The 21,397-nt window shown below is 47.0% G+C and overlaps 1 protein-coding gene across 2 annotated transcripts in view; it reads left to right on the top strand.

Moving 5' to 3' along the window:
- Positions 1–21,397, top strand: part of CUL4A (cullin 4A) — a 242,315-nt gene that overhangs the window by 70,403 nt on the left and 150,515 nt on the right. For both annotated transcript variants that reach the window (XM_063953120.1, XM_063953119.1), the window contains exons 10-11: positions 12,263–12,330; positions 19,127–19,245. In XM_063953120.1, coding sequence (XP_063809190.1) covers positions 12,263–12,330; positions 19,127–19,245 — 187 coding nt within the window. The remainder of the gene's footprint in view (positions 1–12,262; positions 12,331–19,126; positions 19,246–21,397) is intronic.

The following is a 21,397-nucleotide window of genomic DNA, read 5'->3' as shown; positions in this document are numbered from 1 at the left end:
TGTTTCTCATGGTCTGAGAGTCCTTCAGATGCATTTTGGCAAACTCCAGGCGGGCTGCCATGTGTTTTTTACTAAGGTGTGGCTTCCGTCTGGCCATCCTACCATACAGGCCTGATTGGTGGATTGCTGCAGAATGTGTTGTCCTTCTGGAAGGTTCTCCTCTCTCCACAGAGGAATGCTCTAGCTCTGACAGAGTGGCCATCGGGTTCTTGGTCACTTCCCTGACTAAAGCCCTTCTCCTCCGTTCGCTCAGTTTAGATGGACGGCCAGCTCTAGGAAGAGTCCTGGTGGTTCCGAACTTCTTCCATGTACGGATGATGGAGGCCACTGTGCTCATTGGGACCTTCAAAGCAACAGATATTTTTCTGTACCCTTTCCCAGATTTATGGCTCGAGACAATCCTGTCTCGGAGGTCTACAGACAATTCCTTTGACTGCATGCTTGGTTTGTGCTCAGACATGCACTGTCAAGTGTGGAACCTTTATATAGACAGGTATTTGCATTTCCAAATCATGTCCAATCAACAATTTACCACAGATGGACTCTAATTTACTTGTAGGAACATCTCAAGGATAATCAGTGGAAACAGGATGCACCTGAGCTCAATTTTGAGCTTCATGGCAAAGGCTGTGAATACTTATGTGCATGTGTTTTCTTAGTTTTTTTATTTGTAATAAATTTGCACAAAAAAAAAAAAAAAATTCACATTGTCATTATGGGGTATTGTGTGTAGAATTTTGAGGGACAACATGAATTTATTCCATTTTGGAATAAGGTTGTAATATAACAAAATGTGGAAAAAGTGAAGCGCTGTCAATACTTTCTGGATGCACTGTATATTATGTAGATAAAAAATAAATGTTTCAAATAGCATACACTAGCATGCAAAAGTTTTTGGCCAAGGAAAATGAATGAAAAAAAAATAATAATAATATTTCTCTGACGTCCTAGTGGATGCTGGGAACTCCGTAAGGACCATGGGGAATAGCGGCTCCGCAGGAGTCTGGGCACATCTAAAGAAAGCTTTAGGATCACCTGGTGTGCACTGGCTCCTCCCCCTATGACCCTCCTCCAAGCCTCAGTTAGATTTCTGTGCCCGACGAGAAGGGTGCACACTAGGGGCTCTCCTGAGCTCTTTGTGAAAGTTTTAGTTTAGGTTTATTATTTTCAGTGAGACCTGCTGGCAACAGGCTCACTGCATCGTGGGACTAAGGGGAGAAGAAACGGACTCACCTGCGTGCAGAGTGGATCGGGTTTCTTAGGCTACTGGACATTAGCTCCAGAGGGACGATCACAGGTTCAGCCTGGATGGGTCCCGGAGCCGCGCCGCCGGCCCCCTTACAGAGCCAGAAGAGCGAAGAGGTCCGGTGAAATCGGCGGCAGAAGACGATCCTGTCTTCAGATAAGGTAGCGCACAGCACCGCAGCTGTGCGCCATTGCTCTCAGCATACTTCACACTCCGGTCACTGAGGGTGCAGGGCGCTGGGGGGGCAGCGCCCTGAGACGCAATAAATCGATAAGAACCTTATATGGCTAAAATAAATGCATCACATATAACTCCTGGGCTATATGGATGCATTTAACCCCTGCCAAAACATACAGAAAAACGGATGATAAGGACGCCGAGAAAGGGGCGGAGCCTATCTCCTCAGCACACTGGCGCCATTTTCCCTCACAGCTCAGTTGGAGGGAAGCTCCCTGGCTCTCCCCTGCAGTCACTACACTACAGAAAGGGGTTAAAAAAGAGAGGGGGGCACAAATTAGGCACAGTATAAACAATACAGCAGCTATAAAGGGAAAAACACTCATATAAGGTTATCCCTATATATATATATATATATATATAGCGCTCTGGTGTGTGCTGGCAAACTCTCCCTCTGTCTCCCCAAAGGGCTAGTGGGGTCCTGTCCTCTATCAGAGCATTCCCTGTGTGTATGCTGTGTGTCGGTACGTTTGTGTCGACATGTATGAGGAGAAAAATGATGTGGAGACGGAGTAGAGTGTCTGTAATAGTGTTGTCACCCCCTAGGGGGTCGACACCTGAGTGGATGTACTGTTGAAATTGCGTGGCAGTGTCAGCTTTGTATAAAAGACAGTGGTTGACATGAGACAGCCGGCTACTCAGCTTGTGCATGTCCAGACGTCTCATACAGGGGCTCTAAAGCGCCCGTTACCTCAGATACAGACGCCGACACGGATACTGACTCCTGTGTCGACGGTGAAGAGACAACCGTGATTTCCAAATAGGGCCACTCATTGCATGATTGATGCAATGGAAAATGTTTACACTTTTCTGATAATATGAATACCACCAAAAAAAGGGGTATTATGTTTGGTGAGGAAAAACTTCCTGTAGTTTTCCTAAATCTGAAAAATAAAATGAGGTGTGTGATGATGCGTGGGTTTCCCCCCGATAACAATTGATAATTCTAAAAAGTTATTGGCAATATACCTTTTCCCGCCAGAGGTTATGGTGCGTTGGGAAACACCCCCTACAGGGGATAAGGCGCTCACACGCTTGTAAGAACAAGGGCTCTACCCTCTCTTGAGATGGCCGCCCTTAAGGATCCTGCTGATAAAAAGCAGGAGGGTATCCTAAAATGTATTTACACACATACTAGTGTTATACTGCGACCAGCAATCGCCTCAGCCTGGATGTGCAGTGCTGGGTTGGCGTGGTCGGATTCCCTGACTGGAAATATTGATATCCTAGATAAGGACAGTATATTATTGCCTATAGAGCAATTAAAAGATGCATTTCTATATATGCATGATGCACAGCGGAATATTTGCCGACTGGCATCAAGTATAAGTGCGTTGTATTCTACCAGTAAAGTGGTCAGGGATTCCAACCGGCATTTGGAAGTATTGCCTTAAAAAAAGGGGATGTACCCTAGGTCGCCTCTCAAAATAAGACGCCGTATTATCAGGCGCAGTCCTGGTTGGCAAGCGGACAAAAGGGTTCCTCTTTTCTGCTCGTGACAGAGGGAGAGGAAAATGGCTGCAGAGATCAGCCAGTTCCCAGGAACAGAAACCCTTTTCCGCCTCTGCCAAGCCCTCAGTATGACGCTAGGGCTTTACAAGTTCAGGCACGGTGGGGGCCCGTTCTCAGTGAATTTCAGTGCGCAGTGGGCTCACTCGCAAGTAGACCCCGGGATCCTTCAGGTGTTATCTCAGGGGTACAAAATTGGAATTCGAGACGTATTCCCCTCACCGTTTCCAAAAAGTCTGTTTTACCGACGTCTCCCGCTGACAGGGAGGCAGTTTTGGAAGCCATTTACAAGCTGTATTCCCAGCAGGTGATAATTAAGGTACCCCTCCTGCAACAGGGAACGGGGTATTATTCCACACTATTGTGGTACCGAAGCCAGACGGCTCGGTGAGACCGATTTTAAAATCTAAAATCTTTGAACACTTACATACAGAGGTTCAAATTCAAAATTGAGTCACTCAGAGCAGTGATTGCAAACCTGGAAGAAGGGGACTACATGATGTCTCGGGACATCAAGGATGCTTACCTTCATGTCAAAATTTACCCTTCTCACCAAGGGTATCTCAGGTTATGGTACAGAACTGTCACTATCAGTTCAGACGCTGCCGTAGGGAGGGTCCACGGCACCCCGGGTCTTTACTGAAGTAATGACCGAAATGATGATATTCCTTCAAAGGAAGGGAATTTTTAGTTATCCTTTACTTGGACGATTCCCTGATAAGGGTAAGATCCAGGGAACAGTTGGAGATCGGTGTAGCACTATCTCAGGTAGTGTTGCGGCAGCACGATTGGATTCTCAATATTCCAGATTCGCAGCTGGTTCCGACGACTTGTCTTCTGTTCCTAGGGATGATCCTGGACACAGTCCAGAAAGAAGGTGTTTCTCCCGGAGGAAAAAGCCAGGGAGTTATCCGAGCTAGTCAGGAACCTCCTAAAACCAAACCAAGTCTCAGTGCATCAATGCACAAGGGTTCTGGGTAAAAATGGTGGCTTCCTACGAAGCAATCCCATTCGGCAGATTCCACGCAAGACTTTCCAGTGGAACCTACTGGACAAATGGTCCGGGTCGCATCTTCAGATGCATCAGCGGATAACCCTGTCACCAGGGACAAGGGTATCCCTCCTGTGGTGGTTGCAGAGTGCTCATCTTCTAGAGGGCCGCAGATTCGGCATTCAGGACTGGATCCTGGTGACCACGGATGCCAGCCTGCGAGGCTGGGGAGCAGTCACACAGGGAAGGAATATCCAGGGCTTATGGTCAAGCCTGGAGACATCACTTCACATAAATATCCTGAAGCTAAGGGCCATTTACAATGCTCTAAGCTTAGCAAGACCTCTGCTTCAAGGTCAGCCGGTGTTGTTCCAGTCGGACAACATTACGGCAGTCACCCACGTAAACAGACAGGGTGCCACAAGAAGCAGGAGGGCAATGGCTGAAGCTGCAAGGATTCTTCGCTGGGCGAAAAACCATGTGATAGCACTGTCAGCAGTTTTCATTCCGGGAGTGGACAACTGGGAAGCAGATTTCCTCAGCACGACCTCCACCCGGGAGAGTAGGGACTTCACCCAGAAGTCTTCCACAGGATTATAAACCGTTGGGAAAAACTCGACAGGTATTGCGCCAGGTCAAGGGACCCTCAGGCAATAGCTGTAGATGCTCTGGTAACACCGTGGGTGTACCAATCAGTGTATGGGTTCCCTCCTCTGCCTCTCATACCCAAGGTACTGAGATTGATAAGATGGAGAGGAGTAAGCACTATGGGGCAGATGTATTAACCTGGAGAAGGCATAAGGAAGTGATAAACCAGTGATATGTGCAAGGTGATAAAGGCACCAGCCAATCAGCTCCAATATGTAAATTAACAGTTAGGATCTGATTGGCTGGAGCCTTAATCACCTTGCACATATCACTGGTTTATCACTTCCTTATGCCTTCTCCAGGTTAATACATCTGCCCCTATATTAGTGGCTCCGGATTGGCCAAGAAGGACTTGGTAACCGGAACTTCAAGAGATGCTCACGGAGGATCCGTGGCCTCTACCTCTAAGAAGGGACCTGCTTCAGCGGGGACCTTGTCTGTTCCAAGACTTGCCGCGGCTGCGTTGACGGCATGGCGGTTGAACGCAGGATCCTGAAGAAAAAAGGCATTCCGGATGAAGTCATCCCTATCCTGATCAAGGCCGGGAAGGATGTAACCGAAAAACATTATCACCGCATTTGGCGAAAATATGTTGCGTGGTGCGAGGCCAGTAAGGCTCGACGGAGGAAATTCAACTGGGTCGATTCCTACATTGCCTGCAAACAGGAGTATCTATGGGCCTGAAATTGGGGTCCATTAAGGTTCAAATTTCGGCTCTGTCGATTTTCTTCCAAAAAAGAACTAGCTTCAGTCCCTGAAGTTCAGACGTTTGTTAAAGGGGTACTGCATATACAGACTCCTTTTGTGCCTTCAGTGGCACTTTGGGATCTCAAGGTGGTTTTTGGGTTCCAAAAGTCACATTGGTTTGACCCACTTAAATCTGTGGAGTTAAAATATCTCACAGAAAAAGTGGTCATGCTGTTGGCTATGGCCTGGGCCAGGCGCGTGTCAGAATTGGTGGCTTTATCCTGTAAAAGCCCTTATCTGAGTTTCCATTCGGACAGGGCGGAATTGAGGACTCGTCCTCAGTTTCTCCCTAAGGTGGTTTCAGCGTTCACCTGAACCAAACCTATTGTGGTGCCTGCGGCTACTAGGGACTTGGGGGACTCCAAGTTGCTAGACGTTGTCAGGACCCGGAAAATATATGTTTCCAGGACGGCTGGAGTCAGGAAATCTGACTTGCTGTTTATCCTGTATGCACCCAACTAGCTGGGTGCTCCTGCTTCTAAGCAGACTATTGCTCGTTGGATGTGTAGTACAATTCAGCTTGCACATTCTGTGGCAGGCCTGCCACAGCCAAAAATCTGTAAATGCCCACTCCACAAGGAAGGTGGGCTCATCTTGGGCAGCTGCCAAGGGGTCTCGGCTTTACAACTTTGCCGAGCAGTTACTTGGTCAGGAGCAAATACGTTTGTAAAATTCTACAAATTTGATACCCTGGCTGAGGAGGACCGGGAGTTCTCTCATTGGGTGCTGCAGAGTCATCCGCACTCTCCCGCCCGTTTTGGGAGCTTTGGTATAATCCCCATGGTCCTTACGGAGTTCCCAGCATCCACTAGGACGTCAGAGAAAATAAGAATTTACTTACCGATAATTCTATTTCTCGTAGTCCGTAGTGGATGCTGGGCGCCCATCCCAAGTGCGGATTGTCTGCAATACTGGTACATAATTATTGTTACCAAAAAATTCGGGTTATTGCTGTAGTGAGCCATCTTTTCTAGAGGCTCCTCTATTATCATGCTGTTAACTGGGTTCAGATCACAAGTTGTACAGTGTGATTGGTGTGGCTGGTATGAGTCTTACCCGGGATTCAAAATCCTTCCTTATTGTGTACCCTCGTCCGGGCACAGTATCCTAACTGAGGCTTGGAGGAGGGTCATAGGGGGAGGAGCCAGTGCACACCAGGTGATCCTAAAGCTTTCTTTAGATGTGCCCAGACTCCTGCGGAGCCGCTATTCCCCATGGTCCTTACGGAGTTCCCAGCATCCACTACGGACTACGAGAAATAGAATTATCGGTAAGTAAATTCTTATTATATATGCGAAAGCCCTCACTCACTTGACTCATTACTAATTCTCTTACTTCTCGATCTGTTAGGAGGCTTAGATTTAACATATGTATTCTTCAGGTGGGAAATAGAAAAACTACGTACTTAGAATTTCAATAAACCTCCCCTAAGGGGATGGAAAGGTGCTTGACATAATGATATTATTACCGATGTGTGTCTTGCGTTGTGTGAACGATAATGCCCAAACGGACAATCTGATCTAAAAATTTGAATTACACCTCCAGTGTGTAGAATTTCATAAACTACAAAAATGGTCCTGTATCTGCTACATATGCTGCCTGGGTAACGCCAAGAGCCATGGATTAATATTTACTTATATTAAGACTTCTCAAATTTACATCTTTATAGATTTACCAAATTTTTTACACTCCTTTATATTTACAAACCCGTGAAAATCAGAAACGTCCTTGCGAAGAACGGGTAGAACAACTAGTTGTTAATAAAAACCAAATTGTAGTGAAATAATGAAAATATTTATTCATAATGTTTCACATGCTATTGTAACGAAACATCAACATTATTTATCATTTTATAGTATAACATAAATTTCAGATTAAATTTGGCTTTCATCAATGTGTCCTCCTTTAAGGCGTATCGCTGCTTCACATAATTTGGCCATTCGAGACACCAACTTTTCTAAAGTTTCGTAAGTTATTAATTTCCTTTAAACTAAAAAAACTCCTCTTTTTTTATTTATTTTTATTACTATAGTACATGATTTACCCACCATAACCCTGTCTGTCCCTATCCATTAGGAATGATCTAGCCCATTCTTAAACGTGATGACTGAGTCCGCCATTACTACTCTCTCAGGCAGGGAATTCTAAATACATATTGTTCTTACTGTGAAGTTTTTAGTATTTGTTGGAGCCATTACACAAACTTTTCTGTCTAATCCATCCCAGAGTTTCTCAATGGGATTGCGATCAGGTGACTGAGGAGGCCTGTCATAATTTGTAGAACTTTCTGCTTTTCTTTACTTTTCAAATAATTGATGTGTGCTTAGGGTCGTTATCTTGTTGCATGATGAATCCATTTCAGATATATCCGGCATTCCCCTCCAGAGCGCACAGCGCATCAGTTTAGTGCTGATGTGCTGTGTCTACCTGCCCAGCTGGTGCCAGTGCGCATGTGAAAGACCTCTTTACTCGCTCAATATCTCGCATGCAGCCCAGAGCTGGTACCCACCACAGCCTGGGACAGCGCTGTCCCTGCTGTGGATATGTCGAAATCGATAGCTGCAGGTGTCGGAACGGTCAGTGCAACTGACCATTCTGACATTGCTGTGCACATCTGCGTGCTATCTAAAAGAAATCAGCGCCGATAATGACGGGTGCATAGTCTCCTTGCACACACCACCGTTGTCATACATGGGGGAGAATCAGTATCAGTGCACATAATGGGATATATGCAATTGCCGGCGAATCGCGGCAATTTTTCGCCCGTTTTTTAATTCGACACAATTCAACCGTCGAATTCCGGCAGGTGGGTGCTGGAATTCTACATATTCAATAAAAAACGGATTTGACAGTCCCGCTGTCGAAAAACGGCCGATTTGACAAATTTTGATTAGATTTGTAAAAATGTAAAAAAAACGGGAAAAAACCCGAAAAAAAATTGCGTAGGGTCCCCCCTCCTAAGCATAACCAGCTTTGGGCTCTTTGAGCCGGTCCTAGTTGCCAAAATACGGGGGAAAAAATGACAGGGGATCCCCCGTATTTTAACAACCAGCACCGGGCTCTGCGCCTGGTGCTGGTGCAAAAAATACGGGGGACAAAGAGTAGGGGTCCCCCGTCTTTTTTGGACCAGCACCGGGCTCCACTAGCTGGACAGATAATGTCACAGCCGGGGGTCACTTTTATACAGCGCCCTGCGGCCGTGGCATTAAATACCCAACTAGTCACCCCTGGCCGGGGTACCCTGGAGGAGTGGGGACCCCTTCAATCAAGGGGTCCCCCCTCCCCCCCCAGCCACCCAAGGGCCAGGGGTGAAGCCCGAGGCTGTCCCCCCCCTCCATCCAAGGGCTGCGGATGGGGGGCTGATAGCCTTGAGTAAAATGAAAGAATATTGTTTTTTTCCAGAAGAACTACAAGTCCCAGCAAGCCTCCCCCGCAAGCTGGTACTTGGAGAACCACAAGTACCAGCATGCGGGTGGAAAAACGGGCCCGCTGGTACCTGTAGTTCTACTGAAAAAAAATACCCAAATAAAAACAGGAGACACACCGTGAAAGTAAAAGTTTATTTCATACATGCCGACACATACATACTTACCTATGTTGACCCGTCGACTGCCACGTCTCCAATGTCGCCGACGATCCGGGGTACCTGTGAATAAAATTATACTCACCTCAATCCAGTGTCCTGTGATTTGTAATCCACGTACTTGGCAAAACAAAAAAACGAATACCCGGACCACACGGACTGAAAGGGGTCCCATGTTTACACATGGGACCCCTTTCCCCGAATGCAGAGACCCCCCGTGACTCCTGTCACAGAAAGGTCCCTTCAGCCAATCAGGAAGCGCCACTTCGTGGCACTCACCTGAATGGCTCTGCGCGTCTGAGCTCAGACGCGCATTGCACAGCCCCCTCCATTACTTTCAATGGTGGGAACTTTGCGGTCAGCGGTGAGGTCACCCCACCGCTGACCGAAAAGTTCCCACCATTGAAACTAATGGAGGGAGCTGTGCGATGCGCTGTCTGCCAGCTCAGACGCGCATACAGCCAATTAGGAGAGTGCCACGAAGTGGCGCTTCCTGATTGGCTGAAGGGACCTTTCTGTGACAGGAGTCACGGGGGGTCTCTACATTCGGGGAAAGGGGTCCCATGTGGACCCCTTTCAGTCCGCCTGGTCCGGGTGTTCGTTTTTTTAAGTACGTGGATTATAAAAAAAAGATCCGGACTCTGCTTTTTGGTGAGTATAATTTTTTTGCAGGTACCCTGGATTCTTCACTGACGAGGGGGTCGTGGCCAGTGTCGGAGTGTCAACATAGGTAAGTATGTGTGTGTCGGCAGGTGTGAAATAAAGTTTTACTCTCACAGTGTGCGTGTCCTGTTTTTATTTGGGTATTTTTTCCCCAGTAGAACTACAGGTACCAGCGGGCCCGTTTTTCTCCCGCATGCTGGTACTTGTGGTTCTCCAAGTACCAGCTTGCGGGGGAGGCTTGCTGGGACTTGTAGTACTACTGGGAAAAACAATATTCTTTCATTTTTCAGAAGGCTATCAGCCCCCCATCCGCAGCCCTTGGATGTGGGGGACAGCCTCGGGCTTCACCCCTGGCCCTTGGGTGGCTGGAGGGGGGGGACCCCTTGATTGAAGGGGTCCCCACTCCTCCAGGGTACCCCGGCCAGGGGTGACTAGTTGGATATTTAATGCCACGGCCGCAGGGCGCTGTATAAAAGTGACCCCCGGCTGTGGCATTATCTGTCCAGCTAGTGGAGCCCGGTGCTGGTACAAAAAATACGGGGGACCCCTACTCTTTTTGTCCCCCGTATTTTTTGCACCAGGACCAGGCGCAGAGCCCGGTGCTGGTTGTTAAAATACGGGGGATCCCCTGTCATTTTTTTACCCGTATTTTGGCAACCAGGACCGGCTCAAAGAACCCGAGGCTGGTTATGCTTAGGAGGGGGGGCCCCCACGCATTTTTTTTTCCAGATTTTTACCATTCCATTAAAAAGAAGAAAAAAAAAGAAAAATATTTGTAAAAATATATAAATATACTTGTGCCTCCAAAATAGACAAACCAAGTACCTAATCCCTTCTAATATAAATAGATATGATATTACCAATAAAAAAAACACCAAAAAAACATGTTTTTCAAATTTTTTATTAGATTCCGCCAGCAAAGTGTGGCGGCTTGAAAATGACGAATGTACTGTCTAAAAGCACTGTTGTCGAATTTACAATCTTCAATTGAATATACTTTTGTCGAATTGCTGCATTTGTACCATTGCAGAAATGTCGAATTTGACAAATGTCGAATTTCAAAAAGTCGAATTTGGAAAGTCCGTTTTATTGACGAAAAGTACTGAATTGCATTGTCGAAAAAAAATTTTGGGCGAAAATGTCCCGTTTTTCGAAATTTTCGGGAATTCGACCGCAATTGCATATACCCCAATGTGCGCTGATGCCACTTCTCCCCCATAACGGAGGTTAGTACATTTACCCCATGGTGCCTCATCCCAAGTGACTGCAGCAGTGGGACCATTTTGCCAGCCTTTTCTGCTACAGTACATTTAGTTCACCAAGTAGTAATAGATGAGTGGATTCAGCCAGCAGTAGTACAGATGGCCGGGATCATCAATAGAGCAGTTTCCATACTAAAACCACCCAGCAAGATGACAGCTGAAACTGGAGACAGATTTGGATCACTGGATGTTGAGGATTTGGATTATGGTAGCTTCTGAGACACAGCATGGTGGTGGAGTGGCGCTGTGGGACTGAGACACAGCATGGTGCTGGAGTGGGACTGTAGGACTGAGACACAGCATGGTGCTGGAGTGGGACTGTAGGACTGAGACACAGCATGGTGCTGGAGTGGGATTAAGACACAGCATGGTGCTGGAGTGGGACTGAGACACAGCATGGTGCTGGAGTGGGACTGAGACACAGCATGGTGCTGGAGTGGGACTGAGACACAGCATGGTGCTGGAGTGGGACTGAGACACAGCATGGTGCTGGAGTGGGACTGAGACACAGCATGGTGCTGGAGTGGGACTGAGACACAGCAATGGTGTGGGACTGAGTCACAGCAATGGTGCTGGAGTGGTACTGAGACACAGCAATGGTGCTGGAGTGGTACTGAGACACAGCAATGGTGCTGGAGTGGTACTGCGACACAGCAATGGTGCTGGACTGGTACTGAGACACAGCAATGGTGCTGGAGTGGGACTGAGACACCGCAATGGTGCTGGAGTGGGACTGAGACACCGCAATGGTGCTGGAGTGGGACTGAGACACAGCAATGATGCTGGAGTGGGACTGAGACACAGCATGGTGCTGGAGTGGGACTGAGACACAGCAATGATGCTGGAGTGGGACTGAGACACAGCAATGATGCTGGAGTGGGACTGAGACACAGCATGGTGCTGGAGTGGGACTGAGACACAGCATGATGCTGAGGTTCTGCTGAAACCTAATAGCGACAGTGTAGACTGAAACCTCTCCGTATGTCTTCCTTACCTCACACCATAAAAATGAACACTTGGTATTTGTTATTAAACAAATTGCTAAATTGTAGTTTTTTTCTGTAAATAATTTAACAACGTTACAATGCTTTAAGTGGGGCTGTTTTTTGTTAGCAGCCTCATAGGGCAAAAACCCATGAGTCAGGATTGAGATTGTTTCCCGGCAGTGGTAGCGTCCGCTCACCTCCATCACACCTACTAGGATTGACCCCTTTGATCCTAGTCAAATTAACACATCAACAACATGGGGAAATTGCTTGGTCATAAAATGCTGAACTCAATATGGTCTTTAGGAGTTTTTAAATTGTACATGTGTGCCATTGCCATATTCTGTGGCAAGCTAGTATAGTGCTAAAGTGCTTTATTTTCTCACACAGTAAACCTCTGATAGCTTGTGTGGAAAAACAGCTACTGGGAGAACACTTGGTAGCCATCTTGCAAAAAGGTAAACACTGTTTCATTAATTTACGTTATTAATAAGCATTCTAGTATAGTGACTTGTGATTCACATATGAAATGTAATGTTGAAGTATTTTGTGTCATGTGATGCTGGCGCTGTTTTTTGTGCATGCCTGTGTTTACCTCCCGTAAACGGTCCTTTCATGTCACTCTGTGAATAAAGTCTTACTGCAAGCGACATCGCTAAGGTACAGTACATTACTGTGCAAAAGTTTTAGGCAGGTGTGAAAAAAAGGCTGCAAAGTAAGAATGCTTTCAAAAATATACGTGCTAATAGTTTATTTTTATCAATTAAAATGCAAAGTGAATGAACAGAAAATAAATCAAATCAATATTTGGTGTGACCACCCTTTGTCTTCAAAACAGCATCCTTTCTTCTAGGTACACTTGCGCACAGTTTTTGAAGAAACTCGAGGTTGTTCCAAACATCTTTGAGAACTAACCACATATCTTCTTTGGATGTAGGCTTGCTCAAATCCTTCTGTGTCTTCCTGTAATCCCAGGCAAAATGATGAGTTCAGGGCTCTGTGGGGGCTATATCATCACTTCCAGGACTCCTTGTTCTTCTTTAAGCTGAATATAGTTCTTAATGACATTGGCTGTATATTTGGAGTTGTTGTCCTGCTGCAGAATACATTTGGATGCCTCCCAGATGGTATTGCATGATGGATAAGTACCTCCATGTATTTCTCAGCATTGAAGCACAAATAAACGGGCAATGATGAGGACCATAGACGCAGTCATCGGCCAAGGAATCTTATTGCATCAGATGAAAGACAATATTGATTTGATTTAGATTTCTCTTTTGTACATTCACTTTGCATTTCTCTGACGTCCTAGTGGATGCTGGGAACTCCGTAAGGACCATGGGAATAGACGGGCTCCGCAGGAGACTGGGCACTCTAAAAGAAAGATTAGGTCCTATCTGGTGTGCACTGGCTCCTCCCTCTATGCCCCTCCTCCAGACCTCAGTTAGAATCTGTGCCCGGCCAGAGCTGGATGCACCTAGTGGGCTCTCCTGAGCTTGCTAGTAAAGAAAGTAATTGTTAGGTTTTTTATTTTCAGTGAGATCTGCTGGCAACAGACTCACTGCTACGTGGGACTGAGGGGAGAGAAGCAAACCTACCTGCGTGCAGCTAGCTTGTGCTTCTTAGGCTACTGGACACCATTAGCTCCAGAGGGTTCGAACACAGGGCCTGACCTCGATCGTCCTTTCCCAGAGCCGCGCCGCCGTCCCCCTTGCAGAGCCAGAAGACGGAAGAAGGAGATGAAATCGGCGGCAGAATACTCCGGTCTTCATTAAGGTAGTGCACAGCACTGCAGCTGTGCGCCATTGCTCCCACTGCACACCACATACTCCGGTCACTGTAGGGTGCAAGGCGCTGGGGGGGGGGGGGGGGGGCGGCGCCCTGGGCAGCAATAAGATTACCTTTTGGCACATTATGCACATTATGCACATAATACAGTCTGGAAAACTGTATATGTGCAAAAAACCCCGCCATTAAGATATACAAAACGCGGGAGAAGCCCGCCGCTGAGGGGGAGGGGCCTTCTTCCTCAGCACACCAGCGCCATTTTCTCTTCACAGCTCCGCTGGAAGGACGCTCCCCAGGCTCTCCCCTGCAGTATCCAGTACAAGAAGGGTAAAAAAGAGAGGGGGGGCACATAAATTTAGGCGCAAATAAGATAATAAGCAGCTATTGGGAAAAATCACTCATTATAGTGTAAATCCCTGTGTTATATAGCGCTGTGGTGTGTGCTGGCATACTCTCTCTCTGTCTCCCCAAAGGACTTTGTGGGGTCCTGTCTTCAGTCAGAGCATTCCCTGTGTGTGTGCGGTGTGTCGGTACGGCTGTGTCGACATGTTTGAGGAGGGTTACGTGGAGGCGGAGCAAGGGCAGATAAGTGTGGTGTTGCCCCCGACGGGGCCGACACCGGATTGGATGGATATGTGGAAGGTCTTAACAGACAGTGTCAACTCCTTATCTAAAAGGTTCGATGACGCAGCAGCCTTGGGACAGCCGGGATCTCAGCCCGCGCCTGCCCAGGCGTCTCAGAGGCCATCAGGGGCTCATAAACGCCCGCTAGCTCAGATGGTGTAGACAGATGTCGACACGGAGTCTGACTCCAGTGTAGATGAGGATGAGACAAATGCACAGTCTACAAAAGCCATCCGATGCATGATTACTGCAATGAAAAATGTATTGCACATTTCTGATATTAACCCGGTTACTACCAGGAAGGGTATTATGTTTGGGGAGAAAAAGCAGCCAGTGACTTTTCCCCCATCTGATGAATTAAATGAATTGTGTGAAGAAGCGTGGAGTTCCCCCGATAAGAAACGAGTGATTTCTAAGAGGTTACTGATGGCGTACCCTTTCCCGCCAACGGACAGGTTACGTTGGGAAACATCCCCTAGGGTGGACAAGGCGCTCACACGCTTATCAAAAAAGGTGGCACTGCCGTCTCAGGATACGGCCGCCTTAAAGGAGCCTGCGGATAGAAAGCAGGAAGCTATCCTGAAGTCTGTGTATACACACTCAGGTACTATACTGAGACCTGCTATTGCTTCAGCATGGATGTGTAGTGCTGCAGCCGCATGGTCTGATTCCCTGTCGGACAACATTGATTCCCTCGACAGGGATACTATTTTGCTAACCTTAGAACATATAAAAGACGTCGTCTTATATATGCGGGATGCACAGAGGGACATTTGCCTGCTGGCATCTAGAATTAATGCAATGTCCATTTCTGCCAGGAGAGTATTATGGACTCGGCAGTGGACAGGTGATGCTGATTCTAAAAGACACATGGAGGTTTTGCCTTATAAGAGTGAGGAATTGTTTGGGGACGGTCTCTCGGACCTCGTATCCACGGCAACAGCCGGGAAGTCAACTTTTTTACCTCAGGTTCCCTCACAGCCTAAGAAAGCACAGTATTATCATGTACAGTCCTTTCGGCCTCAGAAAGGCAAGCGGATCAGAGGCACATCCTTTCTGCCCAGAGGCAGGGGTAGAGGAAAGAAGCTGCACCAGGCAGCCAGTTCCCAGGAACAAAAATCCTCCCCCGCTTCCTCTAAGTCCACCGCATGACGCTGGGGCTCCACAGGTGGAGCCGGGTGCGGTGGGGGCGCGTCTCTGAAACTTCAGCAACCAGTGGGTTCGCTCACAAGTGGATCTCTGGGCTGTACAAATTGTATCTCAGGGATACAAGCTGGAGTTCGAGGCGACTCCCCCTCGCCGTTACCTCAAATCAGCCTTGCCAGCTGCTCCCAAGGAAAGGGAGTTAGTACTGGCGGCAATTCACAAGCTGTACCTCCAGCAGGTGATAATCAAGGTCCCCCTCCTTCAACAAGGCAGGGGTTACTATTCCACAATGTTTGTGGTACCGAAACCGGACGGTTCGGTGAGACCCATCCTGAATTTAAAATCCTTGAACACTTATATAAGGAAGTTCAAGTTCAAAATGGAATCGCTCAGGGCGGTTATTGCAAGCCTGGAAGAGGGGGATTTTATGGTGTCGCTGGACATCAAGGATGCTTACTTGCATGTCCCCGTTTACCCACCTCACCAGGAGTACCTCAGGTTTGTGGTACAGGATTGTCATTACCAATTCCAGACGTTGCCGTTTGGTCTGTCCACGGCACCGAGAGTATTTACCAAGGTAATGGCCGAAATGATGATACTCCTTCGGAAAAAGGGAGTTATAATTATCCCGTACTTGGACGATCTCCTTTATAAAGGCGAGGTCCAGAGAGCAGTTGTTAGTCAGCGTAGCACTCTCTCGGGAAGTGTTGCAACAGCACGGCTGTATTCTGAATATCCCAAAGTCGCAGCTGATTCCTGCGACGCGTCTGCTCTTCCTGGGCATGATTCTGGACACAGAACAGAAGAAGGTGTTTCTCCCGGTGGAGAAGGCCCAGGAATTGTCATCTCTGGTCAGGGACCTCCTGAAACCAAAACAGGTGTCGGTGCATCACTGCACGTGAGTCCTGGGAAAGATGGTGGCTTCTTACGAAGCAATTCCCTTCGGCAGGTTCCATGCAAGGATCTTTCAGTGGGATCTGTTAGACAAATGGTCCGGATCGCATCTTCAGATGCATCGGTTGATCACCCTGTCCCCAAGGGCCAGGGTTTCTCTGCTGTGGTGGCTGCAGAGTGCTCATCTCCTCGAGGGCCGCAGATTCGTCATACAGGACTGGGTCCTGGTGACCACGGACGCAAGCCTCCGAGGATGGGGGGCAGTCACTCAGGGAAGGAACTTCCAAGGACAGTGGTCAAGTCAGGAGACTTCACTACACATAAATATACTGGAACTAAGGGCCATTTACAACGCCCTGAGTCAAGCAGAGCCCCTGCTTCAAAACCAACCATTGCTGATTCAGTCAGACAACATCACGGCGGTCGCCCATGTAAACCGCCAGGGCGGCACAAGAAGCAGGATGGCGATGGCAGAAGCCACAAGGATTCTCCGATGGGCGGAAAATCACGTGCTAGCACTGTCAGCAGTGTTCATTCCGGGAGTGGACAACTGGGAAGCAGACTTCCTCAGCAGGCACGACCTCCACCCGGGAGAGTGGGGACTTCATCCAGAAGTCTTCACGCAGATTGTAAACCGTTGGGAACGGCCACAGGTGGACATGATGGCGTCCCGCCTCAACAAAAAGCTAAAAAAAATATTGCGCCAGGTCAAGGGACCCTCAGGCAATAGCTGTGGACGCACTAGTGACACCGTGGGTGTACCAGTCGGTTTATGTGTTCCCTCCTCTTCCTCTCATACCCAAGGTACTGAGGATAGTAAGAAAGAGAGGAGTAAGAACTATACTCATCGTTCCGGTTTGGCCAAGAAGAACTTGGTACCCAGAACTACAAGAAATGATCTCAGAGGACCCATGGCCTCTGCCTCTCACACGGGACCTGTTATAGCAGGGGCCCTGTCTGTTCCAAGACTTACCGCGGCTGCGTTTGACGGCATGGCGGTTGAACGCCGGATCCTAACGGAAAAGGGAATTCCGGATGAAGTGATTCCTACGCTGATAAAGGCTAGGAAAGACGTGACAGCACAACATTATCACCGTATATGGCGAAAATATGTTGCTTGGTGTGAGGCCAGGAAGGCCCCTACAGAGGAATTCCAGCTGGGTCGATTCCTGCACTTCCTACAGTCAGGAGTGACTATGGGCCTAAAATTAGGATCCATAAAGGTCCAGGTTTCAGCCCTATCTATTTTCTTTCAAAAAGAACTGGCTTCACTGCCTGAAGTTCAGACGTTTGTTAAGGGAGTGCTGCATATTCAGCCCCCTTTTGTGCCTCCAGTGGCACCTTGGGATCTTAACGTTGTGTTGGATTTCCTGAAATCCCACTGGTTTGAGCCACTTAAGACCGTGGAGCTAAAATATCTCACGTGGAAAGTGGTCATGCTATTGGCCTTAGCTTCGGCTAGGCGTGTGTCAGAATTGGCGGCTTTGTCATGTAAAAGCCCTTATCTGATCTTCCATATGGACAGGGCAGAATTGAGGACTCGTGCCCAATTTCTCCCTAAGGTGGTATCAGCGTTTCATTTGAACCAACCTATTGTGGTGCCTGCGGCTACTCGGGACTTGGAGGACTCCAAGTTACTAGATGTAGTCAGGGCTTTGAAAATCTGTGTAGCCAGGACGGCTGGAGTCAGGAAAACTGACTCGCTGTTTATCCTGCATGCACCCAACAAGCTGGGTGCTCCTGCTTCAAAGCAAACTATTGCGCGCTGGATCTGTAACACGATTCAGCAAGCTCATTATGCGGCAGGATTGCTGCATCCTAAATCAGTAAAAGCCCATTCCACAAGGAAGGTGGGCTCTTCTTGGGCGGCTGCCCGAGGGGTCTCGGCTTTACAGCTTTGCCGAGCTGCTACTTGGTTGGGTTCAAACACATTTGCTAAGTTCTACAAGTTTGATACCCTGGCTGAGGAGGACCTTGCCTTTGCTCATTCGGTGCTGCAGAGTCATCCGCACTCTCCCGCCCGTTTGGGAGCTTTGGTATAATCCCCATGGTCCCTATGGAGTTCCCAGCATCCACTAGGACGTCAGAGAAAATAATAATTTACTCACCGGTAATTCTATTTCTCGTAGTCCGTAGTGGATGCTGGGCGCCCGTCCCAAGTGCGGACTCTCTGCAATACATGTATATAGTTATTGCTTAACTAAATTGTTATTGTTATGAGCCATCTGTTACTGAGGCTCAGTTGTTGTTCATACTGTTAACTGGGTATGGTTATCACAAGTTGTACAGTGTGATTGGTGTGGCTGGTATGAGTCTTACCCTGGATTCCAAATCCTTTCCTTGTTGTGTCAGCTCTTCCGGCCACACAGTTTCCTTAACTGAGGTCTGGAGGAGGGGCATAGAGGGAGGAGCCAGTGCACACCAGATAGGACCTAATCTTTCTTTTAGAGTGCCCAGTCTCCTGCGGAGCCCGTCTATTCCCATGGTCCTTACGGAGTTCCCAGCATCCACTACGGACTACGAGAAATAGAATTACCGGTGAGTAAATTCTTATTTTTGTTCATTGAATAAAAAAAAAATAAACTATTAACAGTTTTTTGAAAGCATTCTTACTCTCCAGAATTTTTTTCCACACTTTCCTAAAACTTTTGCACAGCACTGTACCCTAGCATGTGCAGTGCGACTTAGGAGCTTATGCAGTCTACAGATAATCACTGTACTCTGTAAACATTGCCATTGTGTGCAATTTTGAATCAGGCTCTTTATCCATTGTAAAAGTTGTGTATGGTTTTGTACATGCAGGTCTAAAGAGTATGCTGAATGAGAACAGAGTTCCAGACCTGACGCTTATGTACCAACTCTACAGTCGGGTCAGAGGTGGTCAGTCAATCCTACTGCAGCATTGGGGCGAGTATATTAAAGTATGCTATGATTTCTTCACATCCACATAGTTCCAGTAGAAAACAGTGTATTCTCTCAGCATTATGCAATTTCCTTTATAAGATTGTGCATGTTGTTTTGGGTGATATGCTCTAAATATGGTAACATAACGATGATGATTATCATTGACTTGTATAGCATCAGCATATTCCGTTGTGCTTTATAATTGGGAATAACATGAGATTGGGTAATACCAGACAGACAGGTAAGAGGGCCCTGCTTACAATCTCATGAAAATGAATAATGTGTTCATCAATGTTTGTCTATTTTAGGAAAATATGGAAAAAGTAGTAATGTATGCAGTGTCTTCCATTTATGTTTATGCATCCTGTTTATGTGATCGCTTCCACTTCTGTATCTGTGTTCCATAATTCTCTTTCTTTTCTGGTGTCTTTGACCACTAATAATGAGTTTATATTATTGTGACAACCCAACTGAATTGACAGTGGTATATTTTACAGACTTTGTGCAGCATGTATTGGGTGAGAGGGGAGGTATAGATAACATCATAGAAGTATGTTAGAGTTATGTGCAGTTTGTAAGTCAGTTTGTCATGTTTTGTTTCTGAAATGTTGCCCAGTGAATTATCACATGTCTAAAAGGAAGTCTATATATGGTCATATCCTCTGTCTCGCACTGAGGCAGGCGGGGAAGGTACATCATGTCCCAAACAACTGGAGAAGTTAATAATCATACAACCCCTCTTTATTAACAATTTGATTTCCCTTGTTCTATCCAGGTAAGCATTTGACACATCTGCACTCACACAACGGGTTAGCTAGTAAGCAGAGGTGGGAGTAAACAGTACTTGTGCATCACATCCAGCCCCTCTGCAGTGATATACCAGGGCACATAGTAATGAGTTACCTGCACAGGTGTGTATTTCAACATCTTGTGAATTAAGAAATTTTAAAAGGACAAGACAGGAGGGGTTGGGAATGGCGTAACAACATCTCCCATCAGGAGATACTGGAGAGTGGAGTTTTGTCTCCTGCCAGCTGCATGATATTACAGTGGGAAGTTCAGGCCTTGAAGTTGTTAGGCTGCTGTACTCGGGAGCCTCATCATTATTCCGCAGAACATTGCACCCAAGAGTTTTGTCTTTGGATGAGGCGTAGTGGAGGTGATTACTGTAGCAGAGATCGTTCAAGACTTTGTGTGAGGAATTCTGCCTCCTACTAGGAACACTGTGTAGGTAAGATCTCAGCTAGGGTACTGGTGATTAACCTGGCAATTGGTCAAAAATAGACTTGTTCAAGGATGTAAGCTGCATATTGCCATAAGAAACAAAATGAATTCAGTTTAAAAGCACAGCATCACAGGTTCAAAACAGGCATAGAATTGATAAACCTAAAAATTAGGCATAAAACTTATGCCCCCTACACACTCGTCGATCTGCCACTGAGCTGCCCGACGGCCAATACGGCAGACGGGCGACCCGGCGGCAGGGGGAGGTGACGGGGGGAGTGAAGTTTCTTCATTTCCCCCCTTCACTCGGCTCCATACCACTGCATGCTAATATGGACAAGATTGTCCATATTGGCCTGCATGCGTAAGCGACCCAGCACCAACGATGAGCGAGCGCGGAGCCGCACATCGTTCATCGTTGGTGCCTACACACTGAACGATATGAACGAGTTCTCATTCATTAATGAACGAGAACGTTCATATCGTTCAGTGTTATCGCCTAATGTGTAGGGCCCATTAGTCTCACTGGAATATTACTTGCAACGCGTTTAACAGCACCTTGCTGCTTCAGTGGAAATTACCCACTTAAATTAAAATTACCACATTGTGTGCTTGTTTTTAATATGTATTTACTGTACATCTTACCTTTTTGTCTGTCATTACACAGTTTGGTTTTATTACTCTTGTGTTCCACACAAACGTATAAAATTACACTTCTGCCACTGTCCATGATTTGCTCTCTCCATTTGGTATCATGTAGGTATCTGCTAATCTTTTGATGCTTAGGGTGGTATCCAATTAGAGGTGAAGAAACATCAGGTTTGTCATGATGTTTCCTGATCTTTCAGCCGTATTTTTTTTACAAGCTATCCAATTTGGTCACCTGTAAAAAATAAAATAAAATAAAAATCATTCTCTCCCAAAAACACACAGGTTCAGTGAAAC

This window comes from Pseudophryne corroboree, chromosome 2 (assembly GCF_028390025.1).
Source record: "Pseudophryne corroboree isolate aPseCor3 chromosome 2, aPseCor3.hap2, whole genome shotgun sequence".
Taxonomy (NCBI): Eukaryota; Metazoa; Chordata; class Amphibia; order Anura; family Myobatrachidae; genus Pseudophryne; species Pseudophryne corroboree.
The sequence above is the reverse complement of the archived record's forward strand: the minus strand, read 5'-3'. Positions and strand labels throughout refer to the sequence as shown.